The 19,291-nt window shown below is 40.9% G+C and overlaps 1 protein-coding gene across 6 annotated transcripts in view; it reads right to left on the bottom strand.

The window, feature by feature from the left end:
- Window positions 1-19,291, bottom strand: part of CC2D2B (coiled-coil and C2 domain containing 2B) — a 103,339-nt gene that overhangs the window by 4,027 nt on the left and 80,021 nt on the right. For all 6 annotated transcript variants that reach the window (XM_073904400.1, XM_073904401.1, XM_073904402.1 and 3 more), the window contains 8 exons: window positions 15,664-15,762; window positions 12,982-13,164; window positions 12,621-12,818; window positions 10,862-10,951; window positions 9,001-9,114; window positions 6,948-7,082; window positions 6,427-6,549; window positions 1,629-1,687 (listed from right to left, as the gene is read on the bottom strand). In XM_073904400.1, coding sequence (XP_073760501.1) covers window positions 1,629-1,687; window positions 6,427-6,549; window positions 6,948-7,082; window positions 9,001-9,114; window positions 10,862-10,951; window positions 12,621-12,818; window positions 12,982-13,164; window positions 15,664-15,762 — 1,001 coding nt within the window. The remainder of the gene's footprint in view (window positions 1-1,628; window positions 1,688-6,426; window positions 6,550-6,947; window positions 7,083-9,000; window positions 9,115-10,861; window positions 10,952-12,620; window positions 12,819-12,981; window positions 13,165-15,663; window positions 15,763-19,291) is intronic.

The following is a 19,291-nucleotide window of genomic DNA, read 5'->3' on the forward strand; positions in this document are numbered from 1 at the left end:
AAATGTGTAAGAGTTGTGGCACTTTGCTCAAGTATGAGAATATTTTTTTTATTTAGGATGAACCAGACCTCTATGGCTAAGGTTATCTGCCATCATTCACATTATTAAGTTGGGGAGAAGCAGCTCTTGCTTGGCTTGGGAAAGCAAGAAGCTTCCTGAGGTAGCCAACAATGAGATCTCAGGGGCACAGCTCTTTTCCAGTTACCTGTGTGTAGGCAGCTGCCTATTGGGTGTGATGTGACAACCATCTACTGTCTGGTCACTGGACTGACATCCCCATTCTCCAGGCCCCCCCTGCCATAAAACATTGTTTCCAAGAAACTGCATTTACCAAAATTCAGATATCTGGTCTGGGTGATGTTAGCAGGGATGGATTTATTAGATCAGTTAATTCAGCAGGCAGAGTTGGAAGGAAGTAGGCACAGACTGATAAGTATGATGATCAGGTTCCCCTACTAGAATGTACCCTCCGTAAGGGCAGGGATTTGTGCCTGTATATTCAGCCCCTAGAGCAGTGCCTGCTGGTAGACTGTTCCAGGGACAGTGCAGGTTGGATTGATGGGGCCCCCTTGGGAAGCCTCATCTCTGCACAGAATCAGTGTGTGCTCTAAAAAAAAAGCCACTGGGAGTCTCCTCTTGGCTGTCTGTGGTGTAACCAAGCAGTTTGGAGTTTGCTGTCTCAGTAGTGGCTAAGCATCAGAATCGCTAATAGGGCTTTATCAACGTATTTTACCTCCAGATACTGATTCAACAGGCTTGGTCTGGGACCCTGACATCTGTATTTTTAAATAGTTCTAGAAGTGATTCTGATAAAAAACCAGAAGCTGGGAATCATTTCTCTACCCCATTTCTTCCTTTTTTTTGTTAAGAATTGAGGAAAAAGGAAGGGACTACGAGGTGGGAGTTGTGTGCTAGTGAGAGAAGAGAGTAGCAAAATTATTTTTGTCATGCTTTGTTTTGATCGGTTGGTAGCAGCTTATGGGGCAGCCTACTATGTCAGAATGAGTCACTGAAGGCAGTAAGATCTAGAAGCTTCTGACACATCTGGAGTAGGAGTAAGGCCTGCTGCAAAGTTTGTGACTTTGACAAACTTGTTCAGCTTGACTGAATAATTCCTTAGGGCACGTGTGTGTGTGTGTGTGTGTGTGTGTGTGTGTGTGTGTGTGTGTGTAAGGGAAGGGGGGAGTGCTAGCGGTGGGTGTGGGACAGTATTGATGTTACCACCCAACTTGGATGTTTCTTCCATACTCCAAGTGGTGGGCCATTTACCTTCATATCCTTTCAAGAAGTATTAGCTACCACATTATTATTATTACTCTAACGTCAACAGGTGTCTGTGTTGAGAACTTCCCAACAGCAGCCTCACAATGTTTCCAGAGGCAACCATTTTTTTACTTCGATGGTCTTTTTAAGGAGTGTTCTGGAATGGCAGAGGGGCTGCTTTTCGATGCACAGACCAAAAGACAGCTGACTCAGTGGAAGAGACTATTATAAACTCCATTTCCTGCTTCTATTGAGGAATCGAAGAGGTGTTTTGAGAGACTGGGTTAGAGGGCTGAAAGGTGGAAGGAGGACTGAAAGACTCGGGAGAAAACGTAGTAATTGTAAGATACAAATAAAGGTGATACCTGTTCTTTAGATCTTCTATCATGCTTTTATTAGTCTCACAATAAATAATTTCTTCAGGCTGAAATGTACAGACAATTGAAAGTCAAAAAAGATTCTAGGGAGACAACCTTTACATTGCGATCACCCCTGGAGTGCGAACTATAACAAGGGGAACCCAAACCCCTTTCATGTGGCAAAATCACTCCACTACAGAGGCTCAAAGGTAAAACACAGATCACAGTGCTTCCTTTGATTTTAGTACTACTTTACCAGAGCACAGGATGAGGAATTAGGGTATTTTTCCTAGATGAGACAGAGCTGCTGCCCACACTCATTTATTCAAACAAGCATTTGCCATATTTATCGAAGAGACCAGATAGCCTTTGGCAAGCTGCTTTAGTCTCTTCCACTGATTAACTGGGGTCTTAAAGTAACTTAACCTGAGTCTCAGTTACCACATCTTTAAAAGAGGGACAATAATAGTACTGACTTCCCTAGGGTCTTGTGAAGATTTTGAAATAAAGTAATACACGCAGAGCCTGGCACATATTGTTCAATAACATCAGGTATTATTGTTATTACTACTCCTTTAACATGGTTTATCATCTTCCTTCTTTGAGTATCCTTTTCTTTCAGCTTGCAGGAGCTGGGTCTTTTTATTTGCGTGCGTGCGTGCGTGCGCGCGTGTGTGTGTGTGTGGTCCATTTCAATTTCCCCTGTCTCCAAGCCATTGTAAAAACAGCAGAGAGCAATGCTCTACCACGTTCCCCATATTCCCTTCCCTGCCCTGTGGGATTTGCTGAGAGGAGAGGGGACTCCTTAAGTCTACCACCCAAACCAGCCCTCCCCGCCCTATCTCGCAGGGCTCACGCGGACAAGAAGGAGGGGCTGGGTTTAGACATTCTTACTTTGGGCATTCCTGAACTGAGAAACAGAGAAAGCTGTAGAGACAGGGACACGAGTGGAGGGAGGGTTGTGCAAAAAGACGGCAACAGTTCTTAGACCTCTAGGTGCTAGAATATCTCAGGAGTGATCCAGAAGATTCAGTCACGTGGTGATCTAAGCCAGTGGTTCCTGAAGTGTGCCCCCCACCCCCACCCCAGACCAGCAACCTCACACCTGGGAACCTGTTAGAGATACAACTTCTCAGTCCCCACATGGGACCCACTGAATCAGAAACTCCGAGGGCAAGGCTGAGCACTCCATGTTTCAGCAAGCCCTCCAGGGTTCTGGGGCCTGCCGTGGACAGATGTGATGACAGGCCCAGGCACAGGGAGCTTCCCCACAACAGCTGCTGGCAGGAGATGGGAGGCACTGCAGAAAGGGAACTATGAACTCCAGCGTCATGTTGCAGGGCCACCAGCTCTCCCAGACAGGACAGGTAAGCCGAATGCCTTTATTGCTGCCACCAACCACTGTGCAACCCTCCAACACCTCCACTCCCTCCCCCACACCCTCTCTCCAGCAGGTAACTCTTGTGGATTCCTGAGGCCACCTTCAGGCCCGAAAAAGAGGCCTGGGTTATGTTAACTCAGTACAAATACCTCATAAAGGTATTTGTCCACTTTCCTTTTTTGGCAAAGTCCCCTTTCTTTCCGGGAATTCCTATCTTTATAAAACTTCAAGAGGATTTCCCTGTTAACTTCATCTCTGCATACCCACATACTCACCTTAGACGCCTAAATTTGTGTCTGCGATCACGATACAGAAGTGTTCACTACAGATAGCAGTTTATTTTGGGATGTGTGTGGCAAGACAGAAGATTGAGGGCCATTAACCCACAGGAAAGAAATCAGTAGAGATACAAGCCAAACGCAATTCTGAGTTTTATATTTATAGATTCAACTTGGCAAAAGGTTTTGTTTCTGCGCTCAGGCGAGTGGCTTTTAGAAACTACAGCTGTGATCATGGCAGCCTTGCTTTAGTGCTGTTGGCTTCTGATTGCCCTGAGACACAGGGCCACATCCTTAGCAGGACTCTGCTCACCTCTGAGCTTGTCTTGCTCACTCCCTGGCACGGCCAAGCTGCCTTTCAGCTGCTCCCCAGATCCCTCCATGCCCCGCACGTCTGCTGTATCCTCGCTCTGCTGCGTGGTTGTCCACCCTGAGTTTCCCCTCAGCCGGCTCCTGCTCACCTTCCTCCCTTTGCCCCTCATCCCGTTTTCCCAGGAAGCCCAGAAACTGTCCTTTCCCTCAGGTCCTCCAGCTGCGTGCTCCCAAAGCACACTCATTTCTTCTGTAATCACATTTACCACTCTGTCCTGCAAGGGCTTCCTTCTCTTTGCTCCTTGAGAACACAAGCCTCCGGACTACTGAGACATGTCTTTCCTTGTGGAACCGATGCCTGACATGGCACTGGCTCAGCAGGCATGTGAGACGCATTCACTAAACGCCTAACAGACTGATTAATAGTACACATAAAACCTCATCTCTATATGTACAGTTCTCCTCCCTAGGAGGCAGCAATCCATCAGTCACAACTTTGGGAGGGCAAAAGCAAGGCATGGCCTGTGGATGCTGAAAGTGCTTGCTCAAGAGAGATAAGCGCATTTCCCCTTCTTTAAAATGACTTTACAAACAGGAAATATAAAAATATATATATATGCTTGCAATATGTGGAGAATGTTTAGAAGGACGCACAAGTTACTACTAAGAGTGGTTATTTCTTAGTGAGGAAAAATGTTGAAGGCGAGGGACATTCTTTATACAGTTTAGTACTGTTTGATCCCTTCCCTGCAACCGCCATGCATTCTTTTTGATATTGTCAAATGCCTCAAATACACAGACAAGCATTGAGAATAATGTAATGAACATCCACTCAACATACCTACCACTTAGCTATATCTAATATCTGCATTCTTCTGTATTTGTTTTAGATTTTTTAAAAAGAAGTAAAACATTACAGACAGACTTGAAGTACTTTGTATGTTGCTCCCTGATCTCATTCTGTTTTTTGTCTCCAAAGGTAGCCTTTAACCTAAATTTGGTGTTTATCATTCCTATGAATGCTTTTACATTATCACTATGTGTCTATATATATATAAACAACACATAGTTTTCAAACTTTTATTATACAAGTGGTTTTGTACTCTATGTGTCATTTCACATATTCTTTGTTTTGCTTAATATTTTAATTTTTAAAGTTTTTTAATATTCATTCATGTTGATGTGCATGGCTCTAGATCAGTCGTTCTCAACCTCGGCGGCACGTTGGAATCACCCGGGGAGCTTTAAATAATAATACAGGTGTGCGAGTTCCACCCTCAGAGATTCTGATGTAATTGATACACAGTCCAAGTTGAGAACTAGTGTAAATTGTTTTTTTTTTTTACTACTATATAGAAGATTTCATAGTATGAGTACTTCATAACTCATGTATTCTTTTTCTGGTGGATGAATTGTTTCGTTCTTTCCTTTTTTTAAAAAATATTTTATTTATTTATTTGACATAGAGACAAAACGAGAGAGGGAACACAAGCAGGGGGAGTGGGAGAGGGAGAAGCAGGCTTCCCGCTGAGCAGGGAGCCCGATGCGGGGCTTGATCCCAGGACCCTGGGATCATAACCTGAGCTGAAGGCAGACGCTTAATGACTGAGCCACCCAGGTGCCCCCCTTTTTTTTTAATCTATTTTTGCTATTTCAAGCAATTCTATAATGAACATTATTGTACTTGTCTCCCTGTGCTTGCTCCTTTATGGTATATACTTAGAAGTTGAATTGGTGGATCAAAGATTGAGCATCTTCAGTTTTATCAGATATCATCATAATGCATTCCAAAGTATTTATAGCAATTTACCTTCCCACCATTTCTCTGCTTCTTTGCCAACACTTGGTATGATCACACTTACAATTTCTTTTGTCAATTTTATACATGTGAAGTAGTGTTTTATTGTTTTAAATTTTATTTCTCTGATTGTGAGTGAGATTGAGCATTCAAGTTCCTGCTTCTATGAACTGTTTTCTGCCTGTTTTTCTACTTTTTTTTTTCTCTCACTTTCTCTGAGCTCGTAGCTCTTAGTTTATGGATTTTGCCGTTGCTTGCACCTGCCGTGCCTTGGCCCTCAATCCAGAAACAGCCACAGAAGTGAAATTTGGGGTGCTCTCACAAAGTGACACTAGTCCACTGCAGATCCACAGGCTGAGCCATCTGTGGTCATTAGGTTGTTCTTGACCTCAGGTGTGAGGTGCTTCCTCCTCCTGCCTCTTATGCCCCAGGCAGTGAGTCTGCAAGCCTTCCTTCCCCATCTTCTTTCAAGAGTAGTGAAGTAGGAAGCCCCATCACAACCCCTGACTCCAAAAAGTGGGACTGACTCTGGTTCCCTGGATTTCATGAACCATTTTCAGACCTTGCTGCTGTCGCCTGTTCGGCCCTACTCACTGCTAGTATTTCTGTCCTGTTTCTATTCCATGAGACAATCATCATGGTTTGGAGCCCAGATAAGCCTTCTATTTTTCAATTTTTATATTTTACCATTGCCACGGATGTGGAACAGAAGAGCTAGGTCAAAGTAAACTTATCGCACCATCTTAACATTATATTTTCAGTTTTAGAATAAATATTTAAAAATTTTTACTTTAAAATCTAAATTCACATTTAAGATGATACCTTTTTCTCAACTCTTCTTTTCTGCAAGCAGAGGAGTATGGTTAGACTAGCCCAAACTCAGGCTGGATGGCGAAGAAAACTAGATTTTATTAATATTGCCAGGTAAATCAACATGCAACCAGCTATATAAACATAACAAGAGATGGCATGACTGGCAAAGATTAGAACAAATGGGAACTTTCATACAGACACACCTGGAAAAATATAATTTACCTGTATGGTATGTGCTTTTGTCCCTTGGAAATTTTTTGGAAGCAACTGTTTCCAGAAACTTTCCTTTGAATAGTCAAAATGTACAGCCATCGGTGTATTGTTTTGTTGAATATTAAACCAGACCTATTAAAACATAAACATAAAATCAGTATAGGCACATGGGAGCACAAAGGCCCTACCTGGTTAGGATGGAGCAAAATTTTACAGTCCTACTACCAAATGAAGTGGGAGAAGCCAAAGGAGGTTCTGAGGTAGGAAGTAAAGCGATTCTAGGGGTATGTAAACATTAGACTGATTACTGGTGCTCAGTCTTGGAGGCGCTACAGAATCACCTGAGAAACTTTATGGATAAAAGATTTCCCTGGCTCTATATCTCAGGGATTCTAACTGAACATCTGTAGTCTCCTCAGAGTTTTCCACACAATTCTAATGTAGAGCAAGGGTAGAGGTCCACTGTTTGACTCTTCAGGCGATAACTCAAAATAAAGATTCCGCACCCCCCACCCTCGCCATATACTTACATTTCCATCATCAAACAAACAGTCTACACTTTGTAAGGGACAAAATGGGTCAAACTGCTTATGACATTGCCCAGTTAATGGATTCCAAAGCAAATATTCATCAATTTCTTGAGTTAATACATAAGCCACTTGTCCCTATATGAGGAAAAAGAGTTAAAGTCATGTTTGGTGGGTGGTTGATTTAACTCATTTTTGTATGTGGAAATTATAATGTAAGTATGTGGTATCTTTGATTTCTAAAAGGCTTTTTTAGGGTCTTCGAAGTCTTTTTGAAAAGCAAAAAAGCCAAAGCTCCAGAAATCCTCAGGCCCAGGCTAGCATGAAGATTCAAATAAGAGAAATTTTGAGCTGGTACTGCCATGTACAGCCCTGTAGGGTGTACCCCCGCAGCAGTAAAACATGTTGTTCTAGAAAAATCCGTATACTATGACAACAGCTAGCACTGAAATGTTTTGAGGTAGGGATACTTTGGCCTAATTCACACAAAGGCACTACAGGGATTAGCCCTGCTTTGAGTGGAATATACTTGGGGACTGAAGGGAAACACCACGCAGAGTTAGGAAATGGACACTTGCCTAAGGCTCTGAAAAAGCCAAATGAAGTTAAAAAGCCATTAAGTTAATTTTGAGAACAAAATCTGAAGTTAGAGGCTAGAGAGAAAGTATATAGGAAGCCATCTGAGGAATAAAAGTAGTCATTATGTTACTATTCTGTTCTGAACATACCTTTTTAAGTTCAAAGTTTTCTTAGAAAAGAATAACAATTTCAGGTAATAATAATAAAGACTATTGAACATTTATTGGGAATTTATGTGCACCAGGTATCGTGCTCAACATTCACACGAAATTTTTTCACTTGCATTCACTTCAAATTCTTTGAGATGGAGTGATCATTATGCCCATCTTCCAGATAGAGTCAGAGGTTGAGGGGCTTGTCTAGCATAACAGTAAATGGCATTAGTTCTGTTTAGGGAGAGGATAACTGAAGCTCAGAGAAGTAAACAAGCTAAGATCACACAGTTAGTAAACGGCATTGCTGGGTTTTAAACCCCTCTTTGACTGACTCCCAAACACAAATTCTTAACACTGGGCCGTGTAGCCTGGTCTCTCCAAGGCTCTTGTTCTTTATCACTGTGCTCATCTTCTTTACAACAAAGAGGAGGCCTCACCTCAACCACAGAGCTGAGGTGAAACACAGCTGAGGTGCCACCCATGGTGTTGACTCACAGGCGCAAAAGCAACCGGTTGTTGAAATGTTGTCGACTGTTTACTGCCATCTAGTGGCACTTAAAACTACACAGGGGGATGGCAAGGGGGGAGATTAACTAACACTGGCTTTTAGCTTGCAAATGTGGCAAAAATAATAAGCCATGCCAAGGAAATATAGAGAAATAAGTGATCATAACACAAAGCCTAAAACCGGACTGGAAATCTTGACCCTTATCAAGATATTCATGGTAGAAATAGAAACAATCCAAAAGACGATAGCTTTCTGGAGGTATGAATGCAGGAGCATATTTAAGTTGTAAAAATTTCAGGTAGGTAAACACAAATTTCAGACCCACATCTTGTATGACTAAAAACTGAGGAAGGAAGAATAGGGAGAAGTATTTCTTAAGGATCTTTAACTCCATTATTAGAAAGTTATAAAGATGATGGTGGTTGATAGTTAACAACCACTACGACTACTGCTATGACTATTATTACATCACCACCACCACTACCACCATAACCACCATTTTGAGTATTTACTATGAACCAAGGTGCCGTTCTCAGTGTCACATATTCACTGTGTAATTTAATATCTTAGTAACCCCATGAAGTAGCACTATTATTAGGACAGCTTTACAAAGAAAAGTGAAGGAAAGCCTTTCTTTACATTGTGGTCATTTTGATGAGCCAACAGTATCCTCTTAACTAAATAACTGGTTGCACATGAAATTCCCGAATTAGCTTGTGAAAAGGCAGAAAACTGGGTTTGGTGTCTTTTAAACTTGCAGCTGAAGGCTGATTAGTTTTGTTTACACTATTTAAGTATTAACTCCAGCACTTACTTCCAACATTGAGGTCCCCAGGAGGACCAAAGCTTTCTTTCCAAAATACAGAAAGAAATTACAGAGTAGTATGGCATGCTCTTCCTTATTTCCAGTAGCCAAACTGATGCAGCGCTAAGGCAAAGCAAAAGCAAAAAGGCCAAAAGAAAACAGAAGAGAAAGTTGAGTAATATAAGCAGCCAACAGATTTAGAGCCTCCCTGTTCCCTCCAGGTTCAAAGCTCCGATACCTGTGCCTGAGAAAACACTGGGAAGAACACTAACTTGGAATATAGGGGTCACCCTTACTATGGGACAATTAATGTGGATACTGTGTAAGTGACCAAATAGTTCATCATCCAAAAATAGGATATTTCTGCTTAGGACAAATATTAAACTGCCCTTGGAAAACAGGGACAGACAGACTGATATTTTAAGAAACCTCATCTGATAGGAAATCACATAGAGTTTTTAGAGGAAAGGATCCTTTGGTCAATGGAGCTTCACTCTGTCCAATACCAATATAGTGCTCTCAACTCAAAGAGAGGAAGAAGATGGAGTTTAAGCCCAATCAGGAAGATGATTGAAACTTCTTCAACTGGAAGAGCGGGGTGGGGGGAGACTCAGGGGTACTAGTATATACCTGGTTATTTTTTAGATATTTTAGAGGCTCTTTCAATGTTCTGTGGGATCATAATACCCATGAACATATTCTGATTAGGTCAAAGAGTCTAAAGTTAATGACAACTCTTTGAGTTCTACTAGATTTGAATCACTGAATCACTAGAACCACATGCTTGTGTTTCCCTTTGCAGAAGAAGACAGGGTAGCTGACTAATTAAGTTAGCCCTGTGCCCCCTAAATCCGTTTCAGCTCAACTCTAGCCTCTAAAACATTCCAGATTAAGTGCCAGGACCATTGGTTCCAGATGGAAAGTGTCCCTCTCTTAGGCTCCTGTCATACTAGTAATTTTCAGTTAATAGTATTTATTGAATGCTTGCTAAATTTACATAAAAATATAAAAAAATAAATAATCAAGTCTACTTCATTCAGAGGTTAAACTTGGGATATATATGTACAGAGTGTGGGTGTAGGGTCAATATATAAGCAACTAAATATAATTTAGGGTGAAATGAAAAAACTGCTCTAATTAGGGTTGCCAGATTTGGGGGGAAAAGTAGATGACTAAATAAATCTGCACTTCAGATAAACAAATGTTTAGTATAAATATGTCTCAAATATTACATGGGGCTTGTATTCTAGTTGGCAACCAATCTAAAGAGAACTTTAATCCAAGTGCTAAGGAAGAGCATTGCTGTGTAAGCTCTTCATTCAGATGTGGGGAGGCTGGGCAAAGCTTCTGAGAAGTGGTGGTATTTGTCCTAGACGCAGCATCTGTCCAGCTCCATAGTGACAAGCCATATTTCTCCCTGGAGGATGTCATAATATTGTACTCCTGGGATTCCCATCGAATTAAAATATTCATGAGCTACCTACCACTTATAATGTTGAATAAGGTTGTTCCTCTTTAAGAATTATTTCTATGGATTGTTATAGAGCTGAAAACAATGTATTATCAAATGCTTTCAAATTTCACAAGACAAAGTATTTCATAAGTGCATAAATGTTTCTTTAGGAGAAAGGTAAGAAATACTATATATTTTAATTATAAAACATAATGGGGGCGCTTGAGTGGCTCAGTTGGTTAAGGTCCGACTCTTGGTTTTCACTCAGGTCTTGATCTTATGGGTTGTGAGATCTAGCCCCATGCAGGGCTCTGTGCTTAGTGGGGAGTTGGCTTGAAATTCTCACCCTCTGCCCACCCCCCACTCATGCATGCACACACTCTCTCTCAAATAAATAAATAAAACATAATTCGTTACCTCTGATGTCATCCATATGTCAAAACCATCATTTTCATCCAGAATATCAGGCACAATAGGAATCAAAGATACAAAGCGAGCAATGAGGTCCTAGAATAATATAAACTAACATTAAGTGCATACTACATGCCCATCACCAAGCACAGTGTTTTACATGCAATATCATCACATTTAGTGCATCCCACAAGCCCATCAAATACATACTATTATTACTTTTGTTTTACATAAGAGGAAACAAGTATAGAATGCTAAGATAACTTGCCCAGGATCACAGAGCTAACACAATGTATGGAGTCTCTGGGAATAAGCCCAAGTTAGCCTGACTCCAGAGAATGCCTATTAACCATTACACTTCACTGTAATAAATTATTAAAGTTTTAAACATGATATATGTTATATACCTTAAATTACAACTGTTAAGAATTTTTTAGAAAGATATTGAATAGCAAAAGTTTTATTTGCTTTTTCCAAATCGATCAGAATTATTCTTAATACAAGCTTGTTACAAGCTGTTGGAGCAGGAAAATGGTGCTGGAGACAAGGGCTCAGACTAAAGTAGGAAAGGAGAAAGGGATACAAGTAATGAGTCCACACAGAAAGTTTACTGACATTTTCACTGATTTATAATAGCCATCACTTACACACTAGTGACCTCCTACATTGGTCACGTTTCTGACCTCATGCAATTAATTAAACATGGTTCATAGTCCTTCATAAGCAAAGTTGCTAAGAGTTATATATTTTTTAAAAAGACAGAGATTGTCTTTGAAATATATCTAGAGCATCATTAACTCCTTGGACTTCGGGTAATAGGAAACAGATGGGAAGAAACTTGTGATGGAAAGGTAGAGTGTGTAGCCAGAGACAACCTAAATTAGGACTTTTGATTTTATCCTAAAGAGTCCAGCTAAGGGAGCTTTATAGTAGACAAATAATATAAATATTCTGAAGTAAGCTAACTGACTCAATCAAACCTGAATGAACAAAAGATATAAACCATTGTTCACGGATGCCCTTTAAGTAAAGCTAATTTTTTTCTCAAAGAGGAGACTTAAATTTCTGATTTCATATTTTCCTTTCTCAGAGTAGAAGGAGGTTTTGAGTCCATAGTGAATAAATCTTCATTTTATATGAAGTTCAATTTTGAACATATGTCTCTCTTGTCAGCTGGTAAATAGATAAGCATAAAGAAAAAGTCACATAGGGATGGAGTGGGAGGTGTTATGTTGGCAGTTTACAAAGAAAAATATAACATAATTTCTTCATTCTCACATACAGTGAAAAGCTATCCTGAGAAGGACAAAATCCCTTTAGAAATGTAACTTTTAATTTTGCCTGGAAGTCAAAGGAATTTTTCAAAGTTTGGTAGAAATGTTACAAAGCCAGTGCGGTCACATGAACCGGTGTAGCCACTGTGACTCTAGTCCAAGGGGGCAGAAATGAAAGGAATCTAGAAGAAATATTCTACCCCCATCTGGGGCTCTGGAGGACATACTGCAACACAGAAGGTTTCTCTCTCAGGAAGCTGTCTTTGAAAGCAAAACAATTTTTAGTAAGAAAGTTATGCTCAAAGTTAATATAAAAAAGTAAACAAAATAAATATAAATTAAGATTGACAAAAATATTCTAAAATTTACTATGATGATGGCTGCACGACGCTGTGAATATACTAAAAACCATTGAATTTTACACCTTATGTGGGTGAATTCTATGCAATGTGAATTATACATCAATAAAGCTACTAAAATACATATCTTACAAGTGTTGCGTTAGGATCATGAAGAAACATATCCAGGAATTGCTGAGGTGGATTTAGTGCCTTGATGTATCTGGTTACTAAGATCTGTAACCCTTCACCATTAAAGACAGTAGTTGTGATTCTTCGGTTGGGAAACATTGCCTTACAAGTTTTGTTAAAAATCAGTGCTCTCTCCAAAACATCTGTTTGATCTGAAAACTAGAATAAAGTTCAAAATATTTTGACATGGTACCATGTTGTTCCCACAGGAAAATATCAAGAACCAATGTTCATTTTTACCAGCTTTGAAATTATTACTAGTTTTTAAAAGAGTTTATACTTCTTTAGTAGTACACGTAAAACAATTCAATGTAAAACCTACCTTGTCTAGTTCTGGATTACAGGTGACATGTGATATCTGAGGTTCAATGGTAGCAAAAATATTTAAGAAGGTACATTCTTTTAAATTCTGCCCATTATACTCTTCTTTAGGAGACACATAAGTCTTACTCCAAGCATATCCAAGCAAAACTGGTGGAATATTTACTTGAAATGTTCCACTAATCTGAAAGAATATATCAATATAATAGATTCCACATGAGGAAAATATACATCAGCAAATACAGTACAGCCCATTTCAGTCTTCTCCAGAGGAGGAAACAGGCTTGCATGGGTACGTGTGTGCTGGTTCTGTGCACCTGCTCAAGGATGATCACATATGCCCTTCTCCATGGTGGTCTATTCACAGGCACCCTTGACACTCTGGGTCCCTCCTTAATATGCACTGTGTGGAGAGGGCATATGTTAGAAAGGGATGACACGAGGATGCAGGTTACCCTAACAGAATGACAGTTCTTAGAAGATCCAATTCAGGCTCAGAGAAGATGCTAAAAGACCATATTACATTTTATATTTGGTCTAGAAAGAGAAGAAAAAATATAACAGTAGAAGGACAACCCACAGGTCCATAGGAGGAGGGGTCTTGTGTGTGCATGTGTGTGTGTGTGTGTGTGTGTAGGTAGGAGCTGATTTACAATAATAACAAATAATAATAATAGCTAATAGTTACTGAGAACTTACTATGTGCAAGGCACTGTGCCAAATACTTGATATAGATCATATCATTCAATGAAGTAGATATGGCTCTTATCTCCATCTTGCAGATAAGGAAACTGAGGCTCATAAAATTTAAGTAATTTGTGCAAACTCAGACAGCTAATGAGGTCTGTCCACTTTTGAAGTTCACATTGTCAACTACCTTTCTATCCTAGAGTCTGGCCTGAGACTGAGAGATATCCAGAGATTTACAGATGTAGGAAGCCCTGTACCTCTAACAACTTAAATCTCTATTGCTGGGGTGCCTGGGTGGCTCAGTCAGTTAAGTGTCTGCCTTTGGCTCAGGTCATGATCCCGGAGTCCCCGGGAGTCCCGGAATCAAACCCAGCATCAACACTGGGCTCCCTGCTCAGCGGGGAGCCTGCTTCTCCCTCTGCCCTTCACCCCACTCATGCTCTCTCACTCCCCACCCTTTGCTCGTGCTCTCTGGCTCTTGCTCTCTCAAATAAATATAATCTTTAAAAAAAAATAATAAATCTCTATTGCTCTTTATTTGCAGCCCTCGTACTTGCAACATGCTCCCGTGTGACATCCCTCTTGATGACACATTATGCAGACATTTCTCCTCTCCTCCCTAATATCCATTCTGTCCTCCTTTCTCACCAGTGGTTTTAGACAGCAACACGACAGCCACACAGTGGCCAACTCACATAAATGTAAGAAGTATGCCAGGGTTTTCTGAGAAAGTGTCTGTTTTCCTGATACAGGCACTGCCCCTTCTTGCTTCACCCTACTCTTTTCTACAACATGGATATGAAGCTGGAGGTGCATTGACCAATTTGCCATTATGAGGATGAAAGGTACATGGTATTTATGTGATGTGATGATATTCTCGAGCTGCTGCACTGTCATCTAGACTCCTTTTTAGGTGAGATAAATAGACCCCTTGCATCACTGTTAGGTTTTCTGTGGCAAATGGCTGAATGCAATACTAATACACACATAATTCCTTCTGAGTCAAACACCCTCTTTTGTTTGACAAACCATCTTTAAGGATTTGATTCAAAAGTTATCTCTTCTGTAAATACCTTCCTGACCTTTCATTCTCCTCCTCATACCCTGACTCAGCCCTGACTCCTCTGAATACCCCGAACTCCTCCTCCAAACCAGAGTAAGGTACTCCCTACTGTATGTTCTCATAGTACTATCTCGTGCCCCTATCAAAGAACTACAGCATTATTAGGTTGTACTAAAGTGTTAGTTTTCCTCTATAGACAGTGAGCTCCTTGAGGTAGAAAAGTCATTTCTGAAACTTCTGTGTCTGACATAGCTCTGTAAGAAAGTAACAAAGCCTAAAATGGAGTCTAGGCTGAGGTTTTTATATTTTGCTGGCCACGAAGGCATATTTGTGCTACATAACTCAACAGGAGAGCCCTGGGGGGATATCACAGAGACAGGTGCTAATCATCAGTCTCACCATTATCAACAAACAATCCCAAGGAGCTGAAACTCCTAGAACCCATGGTCACAAAGCAACATCATTAATCATTTATCATTAATCAAAGAACATTCGTGAATCTGGTCCTAAAAAACTATTATATGCAGATATAAGTGTTGCTTTAAGACCTAAGGCTAGCTTTGCTATTCTTTTTTTTTTTTAAGATTTTATTTATTTGACAGAGAGAGAGCAGGAACACAAGCAGGGGGAGTGGGAGAGGGAGAAGGCAGACGCTTAATGACTGAGCCACCCAGGCGCCCCTAGCTTTGCTATTCTTTATCAGTGAACACGCTAAAGATATAAGAAATAAATTTATGGGTGTCTCCTCTTCTAGAGACAGCTAAAACATTTAAATACTGCAACATCCTAATGGCACTCAAATACAAGATTGTTTTAACTGACCTACCGATATGTCAGTCACAAAATCTGATTCAAAGACAACAAACAGTACATTTCTATTAACCAGAGGTAAAAACTCAGAATAATTAGCAAATAATCACTTTCTATTACCTCAGATTGTTGCAGAAGAGCAGAGAAAGGGAAGACAATGGATCCGAGCCAATTCTTTCTTATATGTGAATGACTACTGCAGCTCTTGAAATAGGGATCCTATTAATATGAATAATTTTTCTATTACTTACTGTATACCATGTGATGAGTAATTTCACAAACTTGCAAATAATTATAAAAAATCATTTTTTCTTTTTAAAAAGAAACCAAAGAGTAAGCAGAAAGGATATTTTTCTCTCCTTAAAAGATAATTGACTATTTTTTTAAAAGATTTTATTTATTTGTCCAATAGAGAGAGAGAGCATGTGCACAAGCAGGCGGAGCATCAGGCAGAGGGAGAAGCAGGCTCCCCGCCAAGCAAGGAGCCAGACGTGAGACTCCAGGACCCTGGGATCATGACCTGAGCCGAAGGCAGACGCTTAACCGACTGAGCCACCCAGGCATCCCAAGATAATTATTTAAAGCAAAATAATGACCTATTGTGGAGTTTATGGCCTATGTATGGCTATTTACATTATTGTAGTAGATATGCTCTGTGCAGCAAACTTTGAAAATACACTAAAGAATACAGAGAATTGGGGCGCTTGGGTGGCTCAGTGGTTAAGCATCTGCCTTCGGCTCAGGTCATGATCCCAGGGTCCTGGATCGAGCCTCACATTGGGCTCTCCACTCAGCGGGAAGCCTGCTTCTCCCTCTCCCACTACCCCCTGCTTGTGTTCCCTCTCTCGCTGTCTCTCTGTCAAATAAATAAATAAAACCTTTAAAAAAATAAAGAATACAAAGAATAAACCTTACCTTAACTCAACCCTAAAGACATCACCACCATTAACAACATTTTAAGATATTAAATAGTAGTGAAAATATGTCAAAATGATGACACCCTCCAAGAGAAGAGTAGCATCATGGATGCTGGGTCAGTGAGAAAAGTAGACTTAGAATAGAAGTCTGATGGTTGATATAACATGGTCAAAAAGAAGCAGGTTTGTTGACATGGCTAAGTAATTTAAGTGCATGACATGTCTATTGGAAACAGGTGACCCCCAAGGCTACCTCATTAAGCCCTTAAGACCATGTGATTCAGTTTTCTCTGATTTACCAAGCAGTCTTCTGAGCCCAGTTCAGTTTCTAAGAAAGGTTTCTCTATGGAGAAGTGATTGCACTGATAGACCAATTCTGATTGCTTGGTATGTTATGTTTCTTATGCTAGTTAACAGATTGTTTATTTTCCCTAAGGTCCTGATCACCTGTATCATGGGAATTTCAGATTTGCAAGATTGGTTTGATTTCCTTTCTTTCCTATCCCCAATTTAGCCTTGGATAGAGCTGGCCTTTCACTTCCAAGATCTTGTCATTAAAGAAGTAAACAACAGGCTGTTAAAGTAAACCATCCATCTGTGTAAAGAGAAATTAATCATTTTGGCCTGTTTAGAATATTATGATTGATTCCAGGCATGCTTAAGCCCCATCATGTTGTAAACTGGGAAAAGGAAATTGTGATAGTCATGTCAACTTGACTGAGCTAAGGGATGCCCAGATATGGTAAAACACTTTCTCTGGGTATGTCTGTGAGGGTGTTACTGAAGAGATCAGCACTTGAATCAGTAGACTGAGTAAAAAATCAGCCCTCATCAATGTGGGCAGAAATCATCCAATCCTTCTGAGGGCCAGAATAGAACAAAAAGGTGGAGCAAAGGCAAATTATTTCTTCTTGAGTTGGGACATCCATCTTCTGCTCTCGGACTTCGGAGCTCCTGGTTCTCGAGGGCTTTTGGACTTACACCAGCAGTTTCCATGTCCTCAGGCCTTTGTACTCTAACTGAATTATAGTGCTTGCTTTTCTGGCTCTCCAGCTTGCAAATGGCATATTGTGGCATATCTCAGCTTCCATAATCCCGTGAGATAATTCCCACAATAAATCTCCTCATATATGTATCATATATATAATTGATTCTGTTTCTCTGAATACTAATATGAAGATAATTAAAGGGAAAGAGGGACTATATACCATGTATGTAGGATTGGAAAGATCAGTATTATAAAGATGTCAATTCTAATCGAATTGATCTATGTATTCAATCAATCCAATAAAAGTCCTAGCAGGTTTTGTCTTGTTTTTGGAAATCAACAAGCTGATTCTAATATATATATGGAAATACAAAGAGCTAAGAATAGGCAAAGCAATCTTGAGGAAGAAAAACAAAGCTGAAAATCTTAGGTTTCTAGATACTGAGATTTATAACAAAGGTTTAGTAATTAAGACAGTGTGGTATCCATGTAAGGATAGATAATAGACCAATAAAACATAATAGAGATAACAGACCAATAGATCGAAATAGAATCCAGAAATAAACCCACATTTATACAGTCAGCAGATTTACAACAGTGATTCTGTAGTGCAGTGGGGGAGGGGATAATCCTTTCCATAAGTGGTGCTGGGTCAACTGAATAGCCTTATGGCAAAAAAAGTAATCTTGAACCTCTAGCTCGCAGACACATAAAAATCAATTCTGGTTGGATTTTAGATCTAAATGTGAAAGATAAAATGATTCAACTTTTAGAAGCATCCACAGGATAATATCTTCATGAACTTAAGTGGGCAATATTTCTTAAATAGGACCCCAAAAATTACCACTACTGCATTGCACTATATTAAATCAATATTTTCTGTTCATTGAAAGACACATTAAAAAAGTAAAAAAGACAAGCCAGTGTGGGAAAAATACTTATAAAATGTATATCTGACAAAGTACTCATATCCAGAGTATACACAGAGCTGTTAAGAATCAATGGAGAGGCAGAGCAAGATGGCTGAGGAGTAGGAGACCTGGGTTTCATCTGGTCTCAGGAATTCAGCTGAATAGGGATCAAACCATTCTGAACACCTACGAACTCAACAGGAGATCAAAGAGAATAGCAACAACTCTCTGAACAGAAAAACGACCACTTACTGGAAGGTAGGACGTGCGGAGAAGTGAATCCAAGGCGATATTCGGGAGGAGAGACGGCGGGGGAAGGGGCCTCCGCGGCCGCTTCTGGCAAGTCATAGAGCAGCGGAGCACAAAATTGGAACTTTTAGAAGTCAGCTCCGCTGAGGGACGTCACTCCAGTGGCTAAGCGGGGGGTGGAACCCTCGCGGGACAGTGTGGTCTCAGGACCCTCGGGGTCACAGAAAGACCGGGGGTGCCTGAGTGCGGCAGAGCTCCCAGGTATTGGAGCAGGGAAGCCGGCTGCAGAGAAGGAGCCGAGGCGTGGGCTCTCAGCTCGGGGTTGCCATAAACCGTGATCTGCGGCCCAGTCGGGCCACTGCTCTTCCAGCAGGGACCCAACAAGCGGCAGAGCCAGGGAGACTCCCCTTCCTCCCCGGAGAGGAGCGGCGCGGGATCACACCGCAGGGATCTGCTGGGTTTGGAGACTCCACACGGGGTCGGGTGCCAGAGATAGAAACACTCGGTCACAGGCCGGGTGAGCACAGAGTGCGGCTGGAGACTGGGGAGACGGGAGTGACTGCTTTTCTCTGGGGGTGCACTGAGGAGCAGGGCCCCGAGTTCTCAGCTCCTCCGGGCAGAGATTGGGAGGCCATCATTTTCACTCTCGTCCTCCAAAGCTGTACCGAGAGCTTGGAGGGAAC

Source organism: Callorhinus ursinus, unplaced genomic scaffold (genome assembly GCF_003265705.2).
Source record: "Callorhinus ursinus isolate GAN/ISIS: 27379988/994484 unplaced genomic scaffold, GSC_fseal_2.0 scaffold20, whole genome shotgun sequence".
NCBI lineage: Eukaryota > Metazoa > Chordata > Mammalia > Carnivora > Otariidae > Callorhinus > Callorhinus ursinus.